Source organism: Drosophila suzukii, chromosome 3 (genome assembly GCF_043229965.1).
Source record: "Drosophila suzukii chromosome 3, CBGP_Dsuzu_IsoJpt1.0, whole genome shotgun sequence".
In the NCBI taxonomy this organism is placed as follows: domain Eukaryota; kingdom Metazoa; phylum Arthropoda; class Insecta; order Diptera; family Drosophilidae; genus Drosophila; species Drosophila suzukii.
In genome coordinates, this window is record NC_092082.1 from 56,067,331 (window position 1) to 56,087,997 (window position 20,667).

The 20,667-nt window shown below is 38.2% G+C and overlaps 1 protein-coding gene across 3 annotated transcripts in view; it reads right to left on the reverse strand.

The window, feature by feature from the left end:
- The window catches only part of alpha-Cat (catenin alpha), a 154,300-nt gene that overhangs the window by 84,047 nt on the left and 49,586 nt on the right, over window positions 1-20,667 (reverse strand). For all 3 annotated transcript variants that reach the window (XM_070996780.1, XM_070996779.1, XM_070996781.1), the window contains 3 exons: window positions 13,104-13,307; window positions 12,368-13,052; window positions 3,891-4,042 (listed from right to left, as the gene is read on the reverse strand). In XM_070996780.1, the coding sequence (XP_070852881.1) occupies window positions 3,891-4,042; window positions 12,368-13,052; window positions 13,104-13,307 (1,041 nt within the window). The remainder of the gene's footprint in view (window positions 1-3,890; window positions 4,043-12,367; window positions 13,053-13,103; window positions 13,308-20,667) is intronic.

Consider the following 20,667-nt stretch of genomic DNA (forward strand, 5'->3'; position numbering starts at 1 on the left):
CGTTCATCCGGACAGACGGACAGACGGACAGACGGACAGACGGACAGACGGACAGACGGACATGGCTAGATCGACTCGGCTAGTGATCCTGATCAAGAATATATATACTTTATGGGGTCGGAAACGCTTCCTTCTGCCTGTTACATACTTTCCGACGAATCTAGTATACCCTTTTACTCTACGAGTAACGGGTATAATTATAAAATAAGAATTATTCGTTTCTTTTTTAAATTTTTGATTTTTATACAAAAAAGTTATAGATTGTAATACTTTTTTTTTTAACGTGTCAAATATAAGACTGATTTGAGACTTTTATATTTTTTAATAAAAATAAAAGTTTTTTCGCTGTAGCGCCTTGAGATAGATTTTGCACTCGAATTGTTTGTACACTTTCGCTATTGGGTTATCCACCAAATCCATTAATATCCACCTAAATACCAAAAATAGTTCAAATCGGATTATTCTTTAAAAAGTTATAGGCAAAAAAGACTATAGCGATCTCTCTTGTTTTTAATTAATTAATTGTGTTGTAAAAAACAGTTTTCGACCGTTCTGCTCGCTATGTAAACGATGCGACTAGCTAAAAGTTATCACCGGCTTGTCCGCCAAATTTATGTTATTGCTCTTCTTAAATTTTAAAAGTTTTTTAAAATATAGGGAAAGTAATGGAGGTCACATTTAGAAATTTTTGGAAATAAGTTCCTAAACATTATATTTTTTTAGAAAAATTTAAATGCCGATTTGCAAAAAGGCGCGATAAATTTTTTTTATAAAGTTTTGAATATATTTTGCACCATAACCGTTATGGATGTTATTTTTATCTGAAAGCGTTGCAGAAATAATAATTAATGAGCATTTAAATTTTTTTTTTAACACAATGTATTTTTAAAATAAAAAAAAACTCAACTAAAATATGGCATCGCCATATCTTTGCTTCTGACAAAATAATTTTTTTTTCACAAATAATCACTGAGATGTCTCTTCTCTTTTTTTTTATACTTTTTGAATAGCTGGCAATTACGATATCCCATAATATTCTTAAACAAAAACAATGAAGAACGCTATAGTCGAGTACCTCGACTATCAGATACCCGTTATTCAGCTAAAGGGAAATTAATATATAACAGGCAGAAGGAAGCGTTTCCAACCCCATAAAGTATATATAGTCTTGATCAGGATCACTAGCCGAGTCGATCTAGCCATGACGCTCTGTCCGTCTGTCCGTTTGTCCGTATGATTTGGGATATGGGATTTCAGATTTACATTCCGTAGCCTTGTACGCAGTGCAAGTTTATTACTCGAATATGCCAGGCTCACTCTACCACCCACAAACTGATGTGTTAAAAAAAAAAGATTACTACGCCCACTCTATCGCCCTCAAACCGCCAAAGCCTGTGGCGGCAACAATTTTCATGGTAGAAAAAAATTCTAACTCAAATGTTTTAGTCTTGACAATATCTATCGGTTGACCCAAAAAAGTTAGCCACGCCCACTCTAACGCCCAAAACGCTTAAATCTGTCTACTGCCCACATAATCATATATTGAGATCGCGGGTAGGTGGCGCATTTCAATCTCGCTTTGCTGCTTTGGTTCCTTAAGCTGAGGAACGGGTATCTGATAGTCGAGGTACTCGACTATAGCATTCTTTCTTGGTTTTTAGTATGGTTGTCTGCTATGAAAAGCCTATACCCAAAAGCAAAGTCGAGTAGTCAAGCGAAGAAGTTTGTGCAATATACATCGAGATTTTAAATACATATTTGGACAAATGGAATCGGTATTCTTAAATTACCCAGTAGAAAGAAACTGCTGTGGTCTTCTGAGATAACTTAGGGGCCATTAACTTCAAAGGTCACAGTTCCTAAACGCCTGATGCTAAAGATGTGTTTTAAACTTAATTGGAAAAATAAATTTAAGATTTAAACACTTTACGTTGACTTATTCGTTTTTACAACAATTTATAACAAAATTAGAGCTAAATAACATTTTTTTGTACAGGTTTTTTAAAAAACTGGAGATTTGATTTTTAAAACCTCAGAACCTGTAAGAATCTGAAATTCTTCAGCTTTGACGTATTACACGTTGAAAGTAATTGAACGTCAAAAACTAGATCTCAGCTCAGTGAAAATAACTTTTCATGCTTTTTCCAATGCGCCGAAAACAACCCCGATTTTTGGATGATAGTAACTTATTTAGTACTAGAGGTTACAGTTTGGAAATGAAATAACAATAACACTGTGAACAATTTTTTTTTATTTCAAATTATAAGCACAACTTGAACCTCACGTGCGGAAAGTGCACATCGAAATAAGCCAAAGCCCATTAAGGTTTCTCCGGCTTAGATCGCGTTTGGGTCTTATCATTGCGACTTTAAGTTAAAATAGATATTTCTCTTACACCGATTTCCCTTTCAAGTTAATGTAGGTATGAGACAAAAGAAAATAAGATGTCAAAACCCATTTTTGAAAAAGTTCATCTATAGCGATAAAAATCGAGATATATAAGTATTTTTTCGGTGGTTGTCTAAACTTTCCGAATCCTCAACATGTAATTAGTCTTCTAATATTGTTATTGATATTGTTCTGATAGCAAACATAAACACGTCTTAGCGAGGTAAAAAAACTAGTGATGATCGAACATTCAACATACAAAAGTTCTAACATCAACTTTTTTTGGACGAAAATGTATTATACGATCTATGTTCATTCGACACGCTTTATCAAAACAATACAGATAATTGGCTATACAGGCATATTGTGTTGCGGCGTACCCCGAATGAGAAAAATTTAGAATAAATATAAACATATTTTTTTAAGTTCAAACTCCGGAAATATTAAAAAAAGTAATATTTCTGGAAGTAGAAAAGTTTAAAAAGTAGATTTTCACAAAAATTCGTCATTTTCAAAAAGTACTGAAAGGGTTAAGAAGTCTTGTATTATTCAAACCACAGTGCGCACCATTGTTAAGCCTTGTTAATCCGAGGGGTTTCTAACTTGTGTTTGTGACATTGATACTGTAATTATTGATTGTGGTGCTCGTATATTCGCGTGTAAATTCTAACCTGAAAAAAAATAGAGCTACAAAGTGATTCCGGCTGTTTCCATCTCTGTAACCTTGTCTTGTAGAGTATTTAGTTCTCATTAGGCTCAGTCAATATAAAATTGCTCTTTTGGGTACTTTTTCTAATATTTGGCTTTTAAGACCCGACCTAAACTGTATATTTCCCGCATTTCTTTCTTGTAAATGCCAGTTATGTTATCTTATAAAATCAGTGTGCATTTATTTTTGTTATTAAATAACAATTCTTTTAAAATTATTTTACACCATCTTCTTGCTTAACGTTGATATAAAGGATTCTAGTGGTTTTTTAAGAATTATAATGGTAACAAAATAAAAAAAATAAAAATTTCATTTAAAAAATGGGCAATAAAAAACGACACTATTTTTATGTTCAATTATTTTTGGTTTCGTTATAAAAAAATTTTTTCAAAGTAATATTACTTTGGTAAAAATCAAAAAAATTCCTTTTTTAAGCGGGATCACGTTTATCTTTTTCATTTTAATTTTTTTTAAATTGATTCACAAAACAACACTTTTAAATGTTCCTTCGTTCTTGATTTATTAGTTAATGCCACAAAAAGTGGTCAAATTCCCCATAGTGCAGTGTAGAGCTTGAAAACAAAAAAAAACTTCTAATGTAAAAAAAGCGCGCTTGAAGAGGTAAAAAACTACTGTCGTTCGCAACCTTAACATACACAAGTTGTGACAACCCCTTTTGTCAAGAAAATATGATTATACGAATGTATTATCAAATAAATACATTCTTTTAAATTGTATTATTCGGTACGCTGTTAGCATGAAATAGGGTTGCAATTTTAAAAATACTACTTACTCGGTTCATTAAAACGGCTCGTCGAATTTCTCGAACTCCATCGTATACCAAGCGAGAAGCATCAATAAAGTCATTTTCATCGACATCTTTACTGGTGCTATTTGCAAGGGCTCCAACTGCTGCTCCCACACGTTGATCAAATTTCATCATAACTTAAAAGAAACATTAAAACCTGCTTAGTTTTGAATTTATTAAAAACAAGGAAGAACGCTACAGTCGAGTACCTCGACTATCAGATAACCGTTACTCAGCTTAAGGGACCAAAGGGAAATGGAGATATGCAAGCAGCAAAGCGAGATTAAACTGCGCAAGCTACCCGCGATCTCAAAATATGGTTATGTGGGCGGTAGACAGATTTAAGCGTTATGGGCGTTAAAGAGGACATGGCTAACTTTTTTGGGTCAACCGATAGATATTGTCGAGACTAAAACATTTCAGTTAACTTTTTTTTCTAGCATGAAAATTGTTGCCGCCACAGGCCTTGGCGGTTTGAGGGCGATAGGGTGGGCGTAGCAAACTTTTTTTTGATTAATCGATAGGTATTGACAAGTCTAATACATTTCAGTTCGGCCAAAGAGCTAGTGGGAAGGCTCAGAGGGCGCCGAACTGAAGGCTACCGATCGGGTCGTAGGTTGCGGATAGCGAGCGCCCTGGTTCTCCACTCATCTCACTCGTCATCTCACTCATGTCACTCGTACCGTGCCGAGAGTCAATCTGGCTGGGAGCCCGAGTCAACAAACAACTCAGTCTCAAACGGTGAGCTCAGGCAAGTGGCGACCGCCTGTTCTAAGTCAGCCATACCCGGGTACAGCGGATCTCTGCCCGGGTGGACCTGTCCCTTCTCCGCAGCTCGTGGGATTTAAGTATGGAGAAATGTAATACAAAAAAGCAACAACACCAAACAAGAGCCCGACACTCTTAAAAAGTCAGAAGTCGCAACCAGCGACGATAAGACGAGCATAAACACTGCTCCAAAAACCCAAATCCATGTGACTTCGACTCCCGCCAAGGCCAGCGAACAACGCAGCCGTATAAGCATAATACACCAAAAAGACCAGCCCAAGCCTCCCACCAGCGCAGGGATGGCTAACCAGCTCATCCAACCTAAGGGGAGAGCCAAAGCCGGTCTTCTGGTAAGCACCAGGGCCAAGGAGTTCAAGAGGACACCACCTAACCAGGCATGACCTCTGGAACGAAAGAAAGCATTCCGTATCCTCAAACGGCTGACCACCAACCCCATACGTCGAAATTGGATTACCAAAAAATCCAAGAAGACATAGCATGGGCAAAGGCGGCAATCCCAGACTTCGACATCGCTATGACCGCCAGCAACAGCAACAAGCGAGAGAGGTCGATGGAGACAGCTCAACCAGCGAGCAAGAAGGCCAAGATAACCAACCGCACATGGTCGAGATCCTTTGCTGAAGTAGTAAAGGATCAGAAGATCATTGGCGTCATCGACCAGAGCGATGAAGGCGGAAGGATCCCAAGGAACCAATGGGGTTAGACGGACCCTTGCGTCAGTGGCCTTAAAAGTGCTGGACGAGAATCCAGGTCCGCCACCAGGGTACCCTGGTACCAGGGCAACGTTAAGTTGATCGCCTGTGAAGACGAGAGATCGGCAGTACTTTACAAGGCGGCTATTAACAAGGTCGGCGAGGTCTACCCCGGGGCAAAGTTGGCAGTTTGCGAGGCTGCAGACATCCCGTCTCGACCGAGAGCGAGTTTGTGGCTGCCGTCGGAACCCTCGGAACCAGGGGCTATCCTCAGCCTGCTGACCAGGTTCAACCCTAAGCTTCCGACAGATGGTTTGAAGGTGGTTAAGGTGGAGAAAACCGAGCGCGTCTCTATGAACGTGGTAATTCTCTTGAACAGGGCCTGCTTGGAACCCCTCGCAGAGCAACAATACCGGGTGAACTACGGGTTCGATAAGATGCAACTTCGCATCTACGACACAGAAAAACTAGCGGCAGAAAACCTGGCTGCCTGGCAACAGCCAGCATAGACGTAGTCCTCATTCAAGTGCCATGGATTGTTGGTAACAACATCTGTGGCTTATCAACCCCCTACACAAGCTGTTTTACACCAAGGGTAAGGGTAAAACCAGAACCTGCATTCTTACAAAGACACACTTTAACGCATTTCTTATTCCTCAGTTTAGAGAAGGCGACCTCACTACGGTCAGACTGGAGCTAAATGAAAACACTCATCACACCATAGCATCATTCTATCTGAGTCACGACTTCGAAGGGCCACTACCAAACATCACTACACAACAACTCATACATACATACACACTCATCTAAGGAACTCATCCTGGGTGGGGACGCTAATTGGCACCACACAATGGGGAAGTACAAACACAAACGAAAGGGGTGAGTTACTCTACGACTATATCCTTCAATCAAATCTATTCATCTGCAACAAAGGTAATGACCCAACTTTCATCACTAGAAATAGGAGGGAAGTTTTAGACATTACACAAATATCTGATCCCCTACTTAACCAGCTAGAAGCGTGGAAGGTAAGGATCGAGCACTCATTCTCAGACCACCGTTACATAGAATTTACAATAGCTCTAGACTGTCCTCCCGCAAAGAACATAAGATTAAGATTAACCAACTGGGGATACTAAAAAAATCTCCTCAGAACCTTACACGCTTCACCGACACACGTACTCAACGGTCAAGAGTTAGAAAACCTAGTTACTGACATCTGCGGTGAGGCCATAAAAAGGGCTTGTCCAAGCAGAACTGTCAAAGCAATGCACAAACCGCCATGGTGGAACACAACCCTGGCAAACCTTATAAGAGAGTGTAGAACTTACTTCAATAAAGCTAAATACAACAATAGCGAATCCTCCTGGAACATATACCATAAGAAATTAAGCCTATACAAAAAGGAAATAAGAATATCGAAACGAAGAGAATGGGATAACTTCTGCAGTAGCATAGAATCTGCTGCGAAGGCATCCAGACTCAGAAGAATCTTAGCAAAATCTCCAGCAACCATAGGCTACCCACAAAACAATGCTGATAGCTGGATGGAAAACAGCCAGGAAACCCTTGAACTCCTGTTAGACACTCACTTCCCTAAAAACACCTAAGTAGTGGAGGACCTCTACATAGAGCAGAACCTTGACGACCAGAGTATAGACAACATCTCGAACCCTAACCGCATTAAGTGGGCTAATAACTCTTTTAAGCCCTTCAAATCCCCCGGCCCGGACAGGTTCTTCCCGGCCCAGCTACAACGGACACTAGTTATATCCCTACCCTAGCTGACAGCCATCTTCCACGGCTGCCTTGCTCTAAACTATACCGAAAGCCGGCAAACCCTCCCACACCAACCCAAAGGAATTCCTCCCGATAAGTCTCTCTTCCTTCTTCTTAAAGACCCTGGAAAGGCTATTTGACATCCATATCAGGCTAACCATCAACCCAAGCCTACTCTCTGACGCACAGCACGCGTACCGCAAGGCAGATCAACAGATACCGCTCTCCACTCTCTAGTATCTAGTATCTCTAGTTTCCCAACGGCGATTACTGGTGCTCTGACTGAACTGGGCATTGAGCGGCCCATAGTGGGACTCATACACACCATGCTCACCAGCAGAGTAGTGTACTCCACTATGGGAGCAGCTCACTCGAACAGGAATGTCAGCAGAGGAACCCCACAAGGGGTGTACTATCACCTCTTCTATAGGTTATAGCGGTCAACAAACAACTATCACTTCTAGAAAAGGCGGGCACTAAAGTGGTAGCCTACGCGAATGACGTGGGTTTCCTACTGCAGGGTAAGTTCCCGCAAACTCTTTGCAATCTGATGGAGACAGCCCTATCCACCCTCTCAAGGTGGACAGCTGATTGTGGACTGGCAGTTAACCCAGAATAGACCGAACTATTTCTTTTTACAAGGAAGTATAAGATACCAAATCTAACTCTCACAAAACTACACCAAACGCGCCAAACCCTCAGCAACCAATGAAAATATCTGTAGTATCCGTGCATATTGGATAAAGACTGTACAGAATAGCATTAGTCTTTGTAGCATTTTGCTACCATCAATATACAAAAGTCCACCCGCCAGCATAGTTTCAAGTTCATGTGTAATTTGACCACCAGGTAGTCGACTGTCGCAGTGTCGGTATGTTTCACAACCATATGCCGTCTTACTTATATACATACACTTCACACCCCTTAGCTTAAACAGTGAATATAATGTTTTCACATACAGCGATAGTGAGTAATAAGTGGTCTATAAGAATCGTTTAACTGACTATTATGCATAGCCGCCTTCAGGGGCCGTGCTTAAATTTGATTGGTTACCAGCGTGGTGAATTTATGCACAAATGCTTTGTTAACATACTTCCCCGCTGTGCGCAAGGCCTGCGTGCCAGACTTAAACCGAAATAAAATCAATCGAAGAATTTAACATAACAAGGAAGTACGCTACAGACGAGTACCTCGACTATCAGATACCCGTTACTCAGCTAAAGGGACCAAAAGGAAATGGAGGTATGCAAGCCGCAAAGCGAGATTGAAATGCGCCACCTACCTACCAGTGATCTCAATATATGGTTATGTGGGCGGTAGAGAGATTTAAGCGTTATGGGCGTTAGAGTAACCGTGGCAAACATTTTTTTGGATCGATCGATAAAAATTGACGAGACCAATACACTTCAGTTAAAGTTTTTTATCTAGCATGAAAATTTGTGGGCGTCACAGGTTTGGTCGGTTTGTGGGCGTTAAAGTGGGCGTAGCATTTTCGCGTAACTAACTTGCGCTGCGTACAAGGCAACGAAATCAAAATCTGAGATCCCAATTCTCTATCTTTGATAGTTTCCGAGATATCACCGTTCATATTATTTATTTTTTGAAGTTTTTGGGCGGTTTGTGGGCGTTAGGGTGGGCGTGGCAAACTTTTTTTTGTGGGGTGTGAAAGATAATCCATGTTCGAGTAGCATTATAAGCACGCATTCGGGAAGGTGATTTTAAAAATACTTTTCTAATATGCTCAAAACATATTTGTTCACATCTGGGAATGCCAATCAAACTGTTTCCGCGATTCGATGTAAAGCGTGTGCCAAACAACTAATGTAAATTATGTTTGGATAAAATATTTCAAGGCCCAAAAACTGTTTAGTGTACTATTTGCAAATTATGAGTTTATGTAAATTATGAAGTGGTTAAAATTTGCTCTCGTACCTTAAATTAATAGACTACAATTGTCTTAGGTTGTGGGGATTTTTAATTAATAAGACAAAAGGAAGAAGGCTATAGTCCAGTGCCTCGACTATCAGATACCCGTTACTCAGCTTAATTTTGATTACTTTCCATGTTTGAATAAATGATTTCGCATTAGTAAACTTTAAACTGTCAAAATTAGTTTTAGCTGAATCAATTAGACCTGACACATTCTTTCTCAATGGAGTATAGTGCTAAAGTCTTGTACCGTTTCCTCTGTTTGTATGCCTCATTGCGCCTTTAATAGCTGCCTTAATTTCACTAACAAGTTACTTTTTACTTTAGGCCGGGAAAAATTGTCGAACAGCTAGCTGAGTTCTTCTGAAATAAGGTCACTTGTTGGTCTACTGATGGTAAACTATAAATACCGATTCAATATCAGAAGTCTAATTCCTAGTCTAGATGGTCATTGTCAATATTTTTAAAGCATTTTAAAACTATTGTTTTGTTAAGAACTGGTAAGTCAAAGTAATACGTCAAGAAGGTTATGTCATGTTTAGAAAAGTACGATCAATTGTTCATATATAAGGACTTTTTTGTTATTGGCCACAAAAAATAACGTAATTGCGTGTTTTGGTAGTGTGTTGGAAAGGAGGAGTTTACCAAGATAATATATAGTTGTTCTTTGTTATTTTAAAGGCGTGTATCTCTTAGGATATCACTATTGAAATTATCTTCTTAAATTATATTGCAGTAATTTAACGTGGTACTTGACAGCAAAATTTTTGACATTAAAACTACACCTAACCAATATTATTACAAAATTTATTTGGGCTACTAATTAGTAGTTCTGGAAATTTCCAGAAATAAATATTCTACTGCACTATTCTCAGGATGTTTACATATGGACTTGGCTTTTAATTTATTACTGACATACTACTGTGGGCAAAAAGGAAGGTGAATTTGTTTGTAAAATATAAAACTTTACTTATTCTTCTAAATCAAAATCATCCCCTTCAAAATTATTTCTCCCCGACAAAATACACTAATGCAAACGTTTTTTCCAATCCTCAAAGTATGCCAGATAGTCTCTTTCCGGTATAGCAATCAGCGCCTTTAGCTTTTATCTCCTCAATCGGCTCAAAACCCCCCGCTTAAGTTTTGGGAAGTTACACGGAGCCAAGTCAGGCGATTATGGTGTTTGCGGAACGATATGCGTCGAATTTTTCGGGAAATGGCTACGAAGAACGAGTGCAGTGTGAGACGGTGCATTATCTTGATTCAAAATCGAAGAGTTGTTGGCCCAAATTTCTGGTCTTTTCAGACGAATTTCTTCACGCAAACGACGCGTAACGTTGAAATAATATTCCTTTCTAACAGTTTGGTTGCGTGGAACGAATTCATAGTGCACCAAACCACGAAAATCGAAAAAAAAAACTTTCATCATGATCGTTCGGTTGTTTCTGGGTAGTAAGCATAAATCCAAGTCTCATCTCCCGTAATCATGCATGAGCTTGTCCTGATAGTCAGGTAGCATTGCTTCACACATATTAACGCCACGACTTTTTTGGACGAAATTGAGCGCTTATTGTCGAAAAATTGAAAAATGCGCTCTTGGTCGTTTAGTAAACACAAACGTAATTATATTACTGATAATGACATTGACATGAAATTTGGCCCAGTCCTAACAAGCCTGAAATGTTAGGACAGCGAAGTTTAAATTGAAAACTCACCTTACTTTTTGCCCACTGTAGTACACACAAAGTTTAATTGACCAGCAAACCAACCAGGGGAACTATAAAAGTCATATATCATATTGATTGGACAGTTGGAACCAACGATTTACATTTTATAGATTACCTGTAGATATATTAACAAACAAAAACACCTCTTAAGGAGGTAACAAAATAGTGACGACCGCACCTTTAACATACAAAAGTCCTGATATCATTATTTGTGACAAAAAAAAAATTTACATTCGAAAAGAAAAAACCTTTCTAAAATTTACTTCTTTGACCCGCTTCAGAAAAATGTTTAAGATTTTACACACACGAACATTTTCTATTGTAGCGTGCCGCGTTATTGTATTAATAACTTTCAAGCGGTTCTTTTTTTTTGTGTCGTACGTCAAAAGTTGAGCAATCTCAAGATCTACACATCCTGAAATTTAATTTGAAATCTACATTTTTGAGCAATCAGAGAAAAAGCTGAAAAAAATCGGATTAAAAAAAGTATCGCCCATAATTCTTAAACGGAGAAAAATCATGTTCGAAAGACTTAAATAGTATTAAAAATACCTTTTTAACGACATATAGCACAAGCCTGTAGCTTTAGTAGTTCACAAGTTACGGGTGAACAAAATTTAGCTATTTATAGCTGTTTTCCCGCCAAACTAGCTAGTTTTTCCCAAAGTGGTAGAACTAAAGTTTCTTATATTGAGCTGTTTAACGTCATCTAAAATTTCCAGGATCCTTAAACATCATTTTGGGACAAACGGACAAACTGACAAACAGAACTTTTTTTTCATTTTGAGAAGTCCCCCAAAATCTTGTTTTGCGTATTACTTTTGAACGGAGCATCCGATCTTGACAGTTTAAATGTCATTCGACGCATATTTAAAGTAAAAATACAACTAGGTTATTAGCGGGCGTTATTTATCCCCACCGGCCCCAACAGATCAAATTTTCCAAATTTTCACTTTTTCTCTTTCTCCCAAACCAATTTATTTTCTTAGAGTCTTGATATGCAATTATTTTAGTTGTTGCAATACTGTGACCGCATTCCAGGTACAGACCTTTCTGTGCATTTTGAGATAACAAAGCGTAAGAGGATTGAACTAAGCAAAACAACAAGATTGCTGATAACTTGTGGAAACCACAAATGCAGCCACAAAAAATGTAAATAGCGGAATGTAAATAAACTCTTTAGATTGGCCTTTATATACTCGTAAAAAATTTAATATGTGCCAAAAATTTTTAAATTTTTAAAGTTATTAGCACATAAGTAATGCTCACTAGGTAGCGTAGTCTCGGGGACATTCGCTTTGCTGCTTCTATATGTCTTCATCTTATTCGAAGATTCGACGTTTTCTCTTGCTTTAATCTAAAAACCACTTAAAACTATGTATTTTAAGACACAAAAAAAAAAGACTAAAAATAAAACTTTTCTTTCGTATATAGGAAATAACATCAATACGTCTTTTTGCGGTACACACCCCTTGTCTTTTTATGTTCTTTCTGATTTCAAAGTTTAAATTGCGACTGCTTTACTAAGCCCTAGATTAATACATACCTTGCTCTCGAAGAACTTTTACGGCCTCTAGTACTCGTCTGGTATATATACATGGTTCATAATTATCCATTTCAGCTTCAACAACATTACAAACTCGCGCGGAACGGCCCTGAATTGCTCCGGCTGTAGCGCGCAAATCCGTGGCATCTCCAACTTGTAAAGCCATTACACATTTATTTACATCCTCAAGAATATGGTTCTCGGATACTGCCAAAAAGTCGTCAATTGTTGTTATATCATCCACTGCTTCGGTTAAAATTCGAACTTGCACCTCCCAAGCCTGCCTATAGGTAGTCATATTTTCTTGAGCTACTTTTGAATTTGGTCGTACGGTCAAAATAGAGGCTGCATTTATGACTTGCGGGCAAAGGCTTTCGATTTGAGCAGCAGCATATCGAACCATCTTAACACCATCTTCATTGCTTGACATGCTACATACTAGATTAGCAACTTCAACGAGTTTTTCAGCATGCTTAGTGAATATGTCAGCTTTCTCACGAACTTTTTTTTCATTGCCCATCTTGGCAGCTTCAATTAAATCTAGCAGAGGAGTTGAAGTCTCTAAAAATGAGTCCGAAACATGATCCACAACAGCCTTTCGTAATTGCCTTCTCAGGTCACGAGTTTTTCGACACATTTGATCTATTGCTCGAGAGAGTCCAGGGCTGTTATCTTTTTGACTCATCTAAAAAATAACCCATTACTAGTAATTTCAGTATAATACAAAAATACTTACGTTTGACATATATTCAGTAAGCAGGTCTTGTAAAGCTTGTCGAACAGCATTGCATTCAGCCACAATTCTTTCTCGACGTTCGTCTCTAGTGCAGTCTGCATCTGCCATTAGTGCAGCTGCACTAATAATACTCTCTAAGCGTTCCTCAAGCAATTGACGTGATCGCTTCTCGCTATAAGTCATAGGATCCATAACAATTCCTTCCTGCAGCATCCGTTACACAAAAGAAAAATAAATTTCAAAATATTAAAGCAAACGAAATAGTTTCAGCAAGCAAAAGGTTAAAATCTTTGCATTTATAGCGGTTCCGAGCGAAAAGGTTAGCGTCTTTGACAAGTAAAACTTCGATTAGCCCAAAAGCACATTCAGAAAACTGGAGTTTGAGAACGGCGTTACTGTCGTAAACCATAAGAAAACATTTTAAAGCATATCCTCTTGCTAACCATTGTTAGCAGGGCAAAATTGTCAAAATCGGATGCTCCGTTTAAAAGTAATACGCAAAACAAGATTTGGGGGACTGAATGAAAATTTTATTATGTTTGTCAGTTTGTCCGAAAACGATATTTTAGAATCCTGAAAGTTCTAGAAGAAATATAAGAAGCATTAGTTCTACCACTTTTGGAAAAACCTGCAAGTTTTTTGGCGAGAAAATAAATAAAAAAATATAAATAACTAAATTTTGTTCACGTGTGAATTACTAAAGCTAACAAAAATTGCCACATTTACCAGTTCATTACTTCTTACACTGACACTACCTGAGCATTGACTCTTTTTTGTGCGTATACAAACTCTATTTGAAGGTCCTGGAAATTTAAGATGATGTTAAAGAGCTTAATAAAAGAAACTTTACTTCTACCACTTTTGGAAAAACTAGCTAGTTTGACCAGAAAACAGCTATAAATGTGAAGTACAGCTACAGGCTTGTGCTATAATTTGTTAGAAAGATATTTTGAAATGCTTTGTACGCCTTACTAACATGATTCGTCTATATACCACCGTTAAAAAATTATGGACAAAAGTTTTTTTTATTCCGATTTTGTAGCTTTTTTTCTGATTTCTCAAAACGGCTCTAACGATTTCAAATTAAATTTTTAGGTGTATAGCCCTTGAGAATCCTCAACTTTTGACATGCGACACACTTTTATCAGGTTATCCATACTCTTAAAAGAGCTCCAGACAAAAAAACTTTAGTTCTGCGACTTTTTGAAAAAAAGAACTGCTTAACTAAAGTTGTTTGTATGGAGCTCTTCTAAGAGTATGGATACCCTGAAAAAACTGTCCATTTTGTTGTTCAAATGAGACTTTTTACAAGAATGTGTTGTATGCCAAAAGTTAAGGAATCCCATGGGATTTAAAGTTTAAAGTTAAAGCCGTTTATGAGCAAACAAAAATTTGTTTTTTGAATTTAAGAAACTTTTCTCTTTAATTTTGAAACTAAGTTATGTAGGCAAAATTTTGTTAAGGATTGCATAAGATTCCGTTAAATTAACGGTTTTTCCAAAAGTGGTAGAAATCTAGTTTCCTTTATCGGAATTTTGGAATTTCGAGGACCTCAGAACAACGTTATGGGACAACATTTTTCTTTTAAAACGTCCTCCAGAATCTTGTCTTTCGATTTTAGCAAATGAGTCTCGAATTTTTACAATTGAGTCTCGAATTTTTACAATTGAGTCTCGAATTTTTACAATTGAGTCTCAAAATATTACAAATAAGGTGTCATTCTATATTGCCTTTATTGTTGCTTGATAACATTTTCACCAGTTTTTATTTAACAATCTGATGTATATTAAAAGTTAATTAGTCTCAAAAGCTATTTAGTTATACCAAAGATTATATAGGTAGACAAGAAGCTGTGTAACAACAGTACAACGGAATAACAGCAAAATTTATGGAGTACGTTTTCGATGTGGATTTTCGATCTTCCCAGTGTGCGTTGCCTGTGCTAGATTCTTTGGTTGTGTTAGTGTATAATTTCATTCGTATGTACCATTCGTATGTTTTATAGCTGCTTACTGGTTTACTTTTTTCCTTTTTAAAATTTGTATATTTGGGTCTCTGTTGCGTTTAGTTATTTAGCAATGAATGGCAATAATGGCAATGAATTAAAATGTTGACAGAAAGGTGCAAACCTTCTTCATGGATATTATAAGCAGGTGATTTTTTGTTATTTTTAATCCCTGCATAAAATTTAATATACATACATCAAGAAAAATTGTAATTTTTGAATAAATTTAATAAATAACTTATTTTAGAAAAAGTTAACCCACAAGTAATGATTTTAAAGATCCTTGTTTTTATTTGCCCAAAATAATTTTTCTAAACAGTATACATTTACACACTCTGCTCTCTGTTTTAAATCATTTTATATAAACTATATAATTCATGATTTTCTCCTTTCTATCAACTTTAAAATTCATTGTCTTAAAAATAAAATTAAACTGAAAGTTAAAAAAAGAGCGACACCTTTTCGTCTCAATAATTCAAGAATCGACAAATTAGGAAAATTGAACGTAATCTTTTCAGAAAAAAGGCAAGAGAGAGAGAAAGAGGCAAAGTTAGGGCGCTTTAATTATATATCCTATACGTGTAAATCTTGTTCTTGCAAAAATGACTCCGCCTATAAACATTTTTTTTCTCCTGGTTTAGCATCTTGGCATTTTATAAGCTTTAGTTGTACACTTTATTTGTAGAGAAAAAGATATATTGATTTCGGGGGAAAGTATGTAACATATGTATGCCATGTCCGCCTGTCCGTGTGAACGCTTAGGTCTCGGAAAATATAAGAGCTAGAGTTGGGATTTTAGATTTAGATTCCTTAACTTAGAACGCAGCAGTTTGTTATGCTAATGTGCCACGCCCGCAGTTTTAATGCTAGTGTAATAATTTTAACTGAAATATATTGTTCTCGTTAATACCTATCAATTGACCTAAAGAAAACAAACGCCTACAAACTGCCCAAAACCATTGACAAAGAAAATTCCTAGAAAATTCCAGGCACACCACTGACATTATTAGACATTATATTTTACAAAACCGCAATGATTTTTATTTTAGAGATTTTTATTTAAAACTTATAAAATAATCATTATTCTGAAATTTTTATATAAAACTTGACATCAAACAAAAAGACTTTTTCTCTGAGTTTTATTATTTCAATCAAAAATATAACTCACTATCATATTGTGGCGGTTCTGTGGCTTTGTTAAAGATTTTTTCAGAAGACTATAGGTGTGTATGTTTTATTTATTTATGTCGCACAAGGGAAAAATCAATGTGTTAATAGTAAATAGTAACACATTCCTAATTTATCAATCCGATGGCTGCTATAAATTTTAATTTGCTTTGAATCGCCAATTTAAACTGTGTTCACAAAAAAGTTTGCCTACGCAAGGATTGTGAGAAAATTGAGGTCAAAGTTGGGAAGAAGCTGTTTTTGGCGAACAATTTTTAAATTGGGGATTCAAAGCGAATTCGATTTTTTAGCAACCATCGAGGTAAATAAATAATGGTCTAATTTTGTAAGACAGTCAAATTGTTATTATAAATAAATATAAATAAATTGTCTATAGTGGTCGAGTGGATCAGTGATAGGCCTGAAAACGCGTATTAAGATATCGACTCTAGTTTGAGCTGAAACCATTTTATATCATTATTGTATAAAAGAACAAATGCCACGTGTAGGTCCCGATTTTAACGTCAACAATTTGAGAGGATTAGTAACGACCATCTACACCGAAAACCTTACAACTTACCGCGAAACTGTTAAGAATTTAAATCAATCAAAACTGAAAAAATTTGTAAAATAGGCAAAACGATTTTAGCATGCAGCTACTTGACGAATTTAAATCGTCAAAACATTCAAAATACCGTTTTAGGAAAGTAAAGAAGAATTCAAGCAAATTTTAAATTCTTCGCTTTTAATTATGGGATGTTCTCGTGTGTTGAGACTAACAATAAGTCATTAAATCTTATAACTAAACATTAACTAACAACTCAATTATTTTAGGGTTGCATGTCCCAAGATTTAATCTCTGGGTTAGAAGATCATTACGACGAATACGGGAGCGGCTGCACAGCCGAGTTAGCACTCGCGCGAGGTGGTTAGGGTGCGAAAGCCTGCTGTGGTATTTCTCTTTCTGTTCAGCTATTACATCTCCGGCTGGTTGAATATTGAGGTCTTTCTGTATGTTTTCGTTGCGAACGTACCACCTCAGGATCTTCGATTGATAACTGGGAGCCATAGGTCCAGGTAGGTTTAAGTACGGAGTTGTAGAGCAAAACCTTGTGGTCAAGACTAAGAGGACCGAGCGTTGATAAGCCAGTGAAGACTATTAGCTTTTAGTTATACACTACTGGTCTTGGGTTAGACGCACTTTGTTTTCCACACAAATTTGCTTTATATTTATTATTTTAATGATTATTGAAAAAAAGTTAATATGCAAAAACCTTGGTTATTTAATAATACTTCAATTATAATATTCAAAATATTATAAAAATATAACATAAGTTGTGTTTTCATAAATTTTCTTTAACCAACTTAAAATAGGTCACATTTTTCTTGGTCAACAGAATAGACCAGTGGTCGGCAGCGGCCTATCTAGTGAGCATAGGGAAGTGTTCTGCCCATCCTCTGCTCGCTCACGTATAACGTACATGTTCGTGTGACTTTGGCATGGGTCTTCGGGTAATTTTTTTCTCAACTTCGGCGCGCTTTTTTGTTGCTGCGGCAGAGGATCTCAGTGCAAAGCAGAGAAACGTCTCGCTTCAGCACGCCGCGCGCAAACTTCGTGTTTGTTACACTCACACTAATGCAAGGCAAACTTGTGATGGTATGTGTGTGCCGACCACTGGAATAGACGCACTTAGACATAATATTTTTTTTTTAAAAAAGTAACTTATTTTTAACTTAAATTTGCAGTTGGTGTTAATATTTGATTTATTAGAAATTAAAAATAAAAAATTCAGTAATGAGTACTGCATTCTTTGTTAGTAATAACTTCATATCTCCGGTCCTTCTTAGAATAATACAAGGCAATCTATGTATTTCAACGAAATCTCGCTCCAAGCACGTTTAATAGCTGCAGTTAATGTTTCCTTATCTTCGTATTGCTTTCCTCCTTCGCATACCATCCGCGTTAGCCAGCCCCAAACATTTTCAATTACGTTAAGATCTGGAGAATATGGTGGCCAGGTCATGATATTAACGTTTTGACTCGAAATAAACGACTTTACTACTCGAGCGTTATGAATATGAGCATTGTCTTGTTGAAAAATCCAAGGAATTGGTCCAAAGAGATCATTTAATTTTGGAAATACGGACTCCAACAATGTTTTGAAGCGATCGCCGTTCATCTTCTGATCGATACAAATCAAGTAAATTGTTCCATAAAACGTGATGGCACCCCACAACATTACTCCACCTTCTCGGCTGTGGTAGCTACTTAAATATAGCTCATCTTTTCACAAATCGTGATAATAATATTGAAAGCCATCGGGGCCATCTAAATTAAAACGTTTTTCATCAGTAAAAACAACAGAACGCCCAACATTAAGCCGAGTGTCAGATTGAACATTCAACGTCATGTATTCTTTCGCGAATCGAAGCCGTTTTTCTTTGCGTATTGCATTCAGAGGAGGTTTTTTCTTGGTTTCTAGATGCTTTAGGTGTTCTGCATTTCTGATTGTACGCTGAACAGTTGAAAGGCTTGCTTTTATTCCGGCTAATTCCTTAATCTTAGCTGCGGACTTAGTCGAATTTGATGCAATTCTAACAATTTTGCGTACTGCTCGTTCAGATAGTTCTCTTTTTTTTCCTTTGAAGTTTTTTCCATATTTCTCTGGATCTTTTAAGTATCTATCAACAGTCCTGGAGCTGCGATTTATCTTTTTGGCAATGTTCCGATTGGACAGTCCTTGCGAGTGAAAAAAGTCTACTTTTTGACGTTCTAATAAGCTTATAACACCAGCTTTTCCCATTTTTACTTTAAATATAGCTCTAAAACAATTTATATCTTTATTTTTAATATTTTCTCATTACAAAAAACTGCACTTGTTTAAGCAAGACAAAGAAATCTAAAGTGCGTCTGTCGAGGTGGACTGCTAAGTACTGTAACGAACTGGTTTTGTTGATCTGCTCGCTACGAGATTCACGAATCAAGCTCAGTAGATTGTGTGTTCGTCACACCAAATTTATATGACGTGACTGCCCGTAGATCAGTGAGAAAGCACTGAGTTCAAAGGATAACAGTGGCTCGTCGACGCATTGACTCGGTGATCACGGACTCCTTCCTGTATATCGGGATGCTCGTAGTGCCCCTCGAGACCTTTTTTCGCGCATTGGACTCGCAGAGAGATTGGCCTTGCGGGCTTAGGGAGGTGTCACTGTTCTCAGAACAGGTGCCTCGCGCTCCAGGGCAACGCCTTTCGAGACAATGACCGCCCGTCCCTTTCTCTGTATCGGACGGTCCCACTAGGGTCTTGCACAGTTCGCGCTGACAGTCAAGGCTATCGCCAGGAAGCTGCCTAGAAGTTCACTTCGCTTTACACCTAGCACCCAGACGAACGCTCCACCCCAGCCTCACCCTATTGTTTGGCGTCCGTGACGTTCCTAAGCTCCTCAATGAGTTCTCCGCGGCGATCGTGACGTGGCTGTCGGTGACGTCTACTGATGTCCTGTGCTCTGCTCCTTATCTCGCTTGCTGCGGGGCTCGATGTATCGTAGTCTCTGTCCCTTGAGGTTTTGGACGATCGCCGTTCCGGGAATTGCCGAACCTTTGGGCATTTCCAGGAAAAGGCCTTTTGAATGCCTCAACCGGTCGTCTGCTCGCCCTTTCTGGCTGGTAGTGTGGTTCTCTGGCACTCGGGGTTTCGCTCGTCCTTCGCGCCAGGTCATGCTCAGTCGGGCAAGGCACACTAGGTTTAGACAACTTTCCCTTCAAGTTCAAGGTTCCTCGTCGCAGGACTCGTTGCTCGACTCTGACGGTACCGCCGGGCGATGTGCCAGGGTGTGGCAAAACCTCCTTGACTTAGCCGGGCGATGCCCTTTGGGCCTCAGCTACCTCCTGATGTCCCAATCCCGAACGTCTCGACGAAGCGATCTTGCTCCTTGTAGGCTTCCCACGGCGACTTGTCTTGTTGTTGTTGACTTGAAGTTCTCGTGCTGCTGGTTGACTTGGTTTTTTGATAACTAACTGATCTTGCTGGATTGACTCCTCGTGATCGACTGATTTAGCTTTAAGAGCTCTGCGGCCTAACATAGGGCATCCGGGAACCGTTATTTCCATTTTGCGCCCGGCCCCCTGGTACTCTCCACTCCAGGTCAAAAGACCACGGATTCAGTTTGGCCTCTTTGGCTTAGCCCCACGGCTTCCACCTAGAGTCCGATTTCTTGGCGCTATCCTGCTGTACCTCCTGTGGCATGTGGCACGCAGGCGCGCCGTCTTGCTGCTGAGATGTAGCACTTCTTCTCCTGGTCCAAAGTCCACGGCAGAGTCCAAAGTCCGGTGCCTTCCGTTATTTTCTTTTGCACACGGCCCCCTCACTCTGCCATCGAATTCTCCGTTCC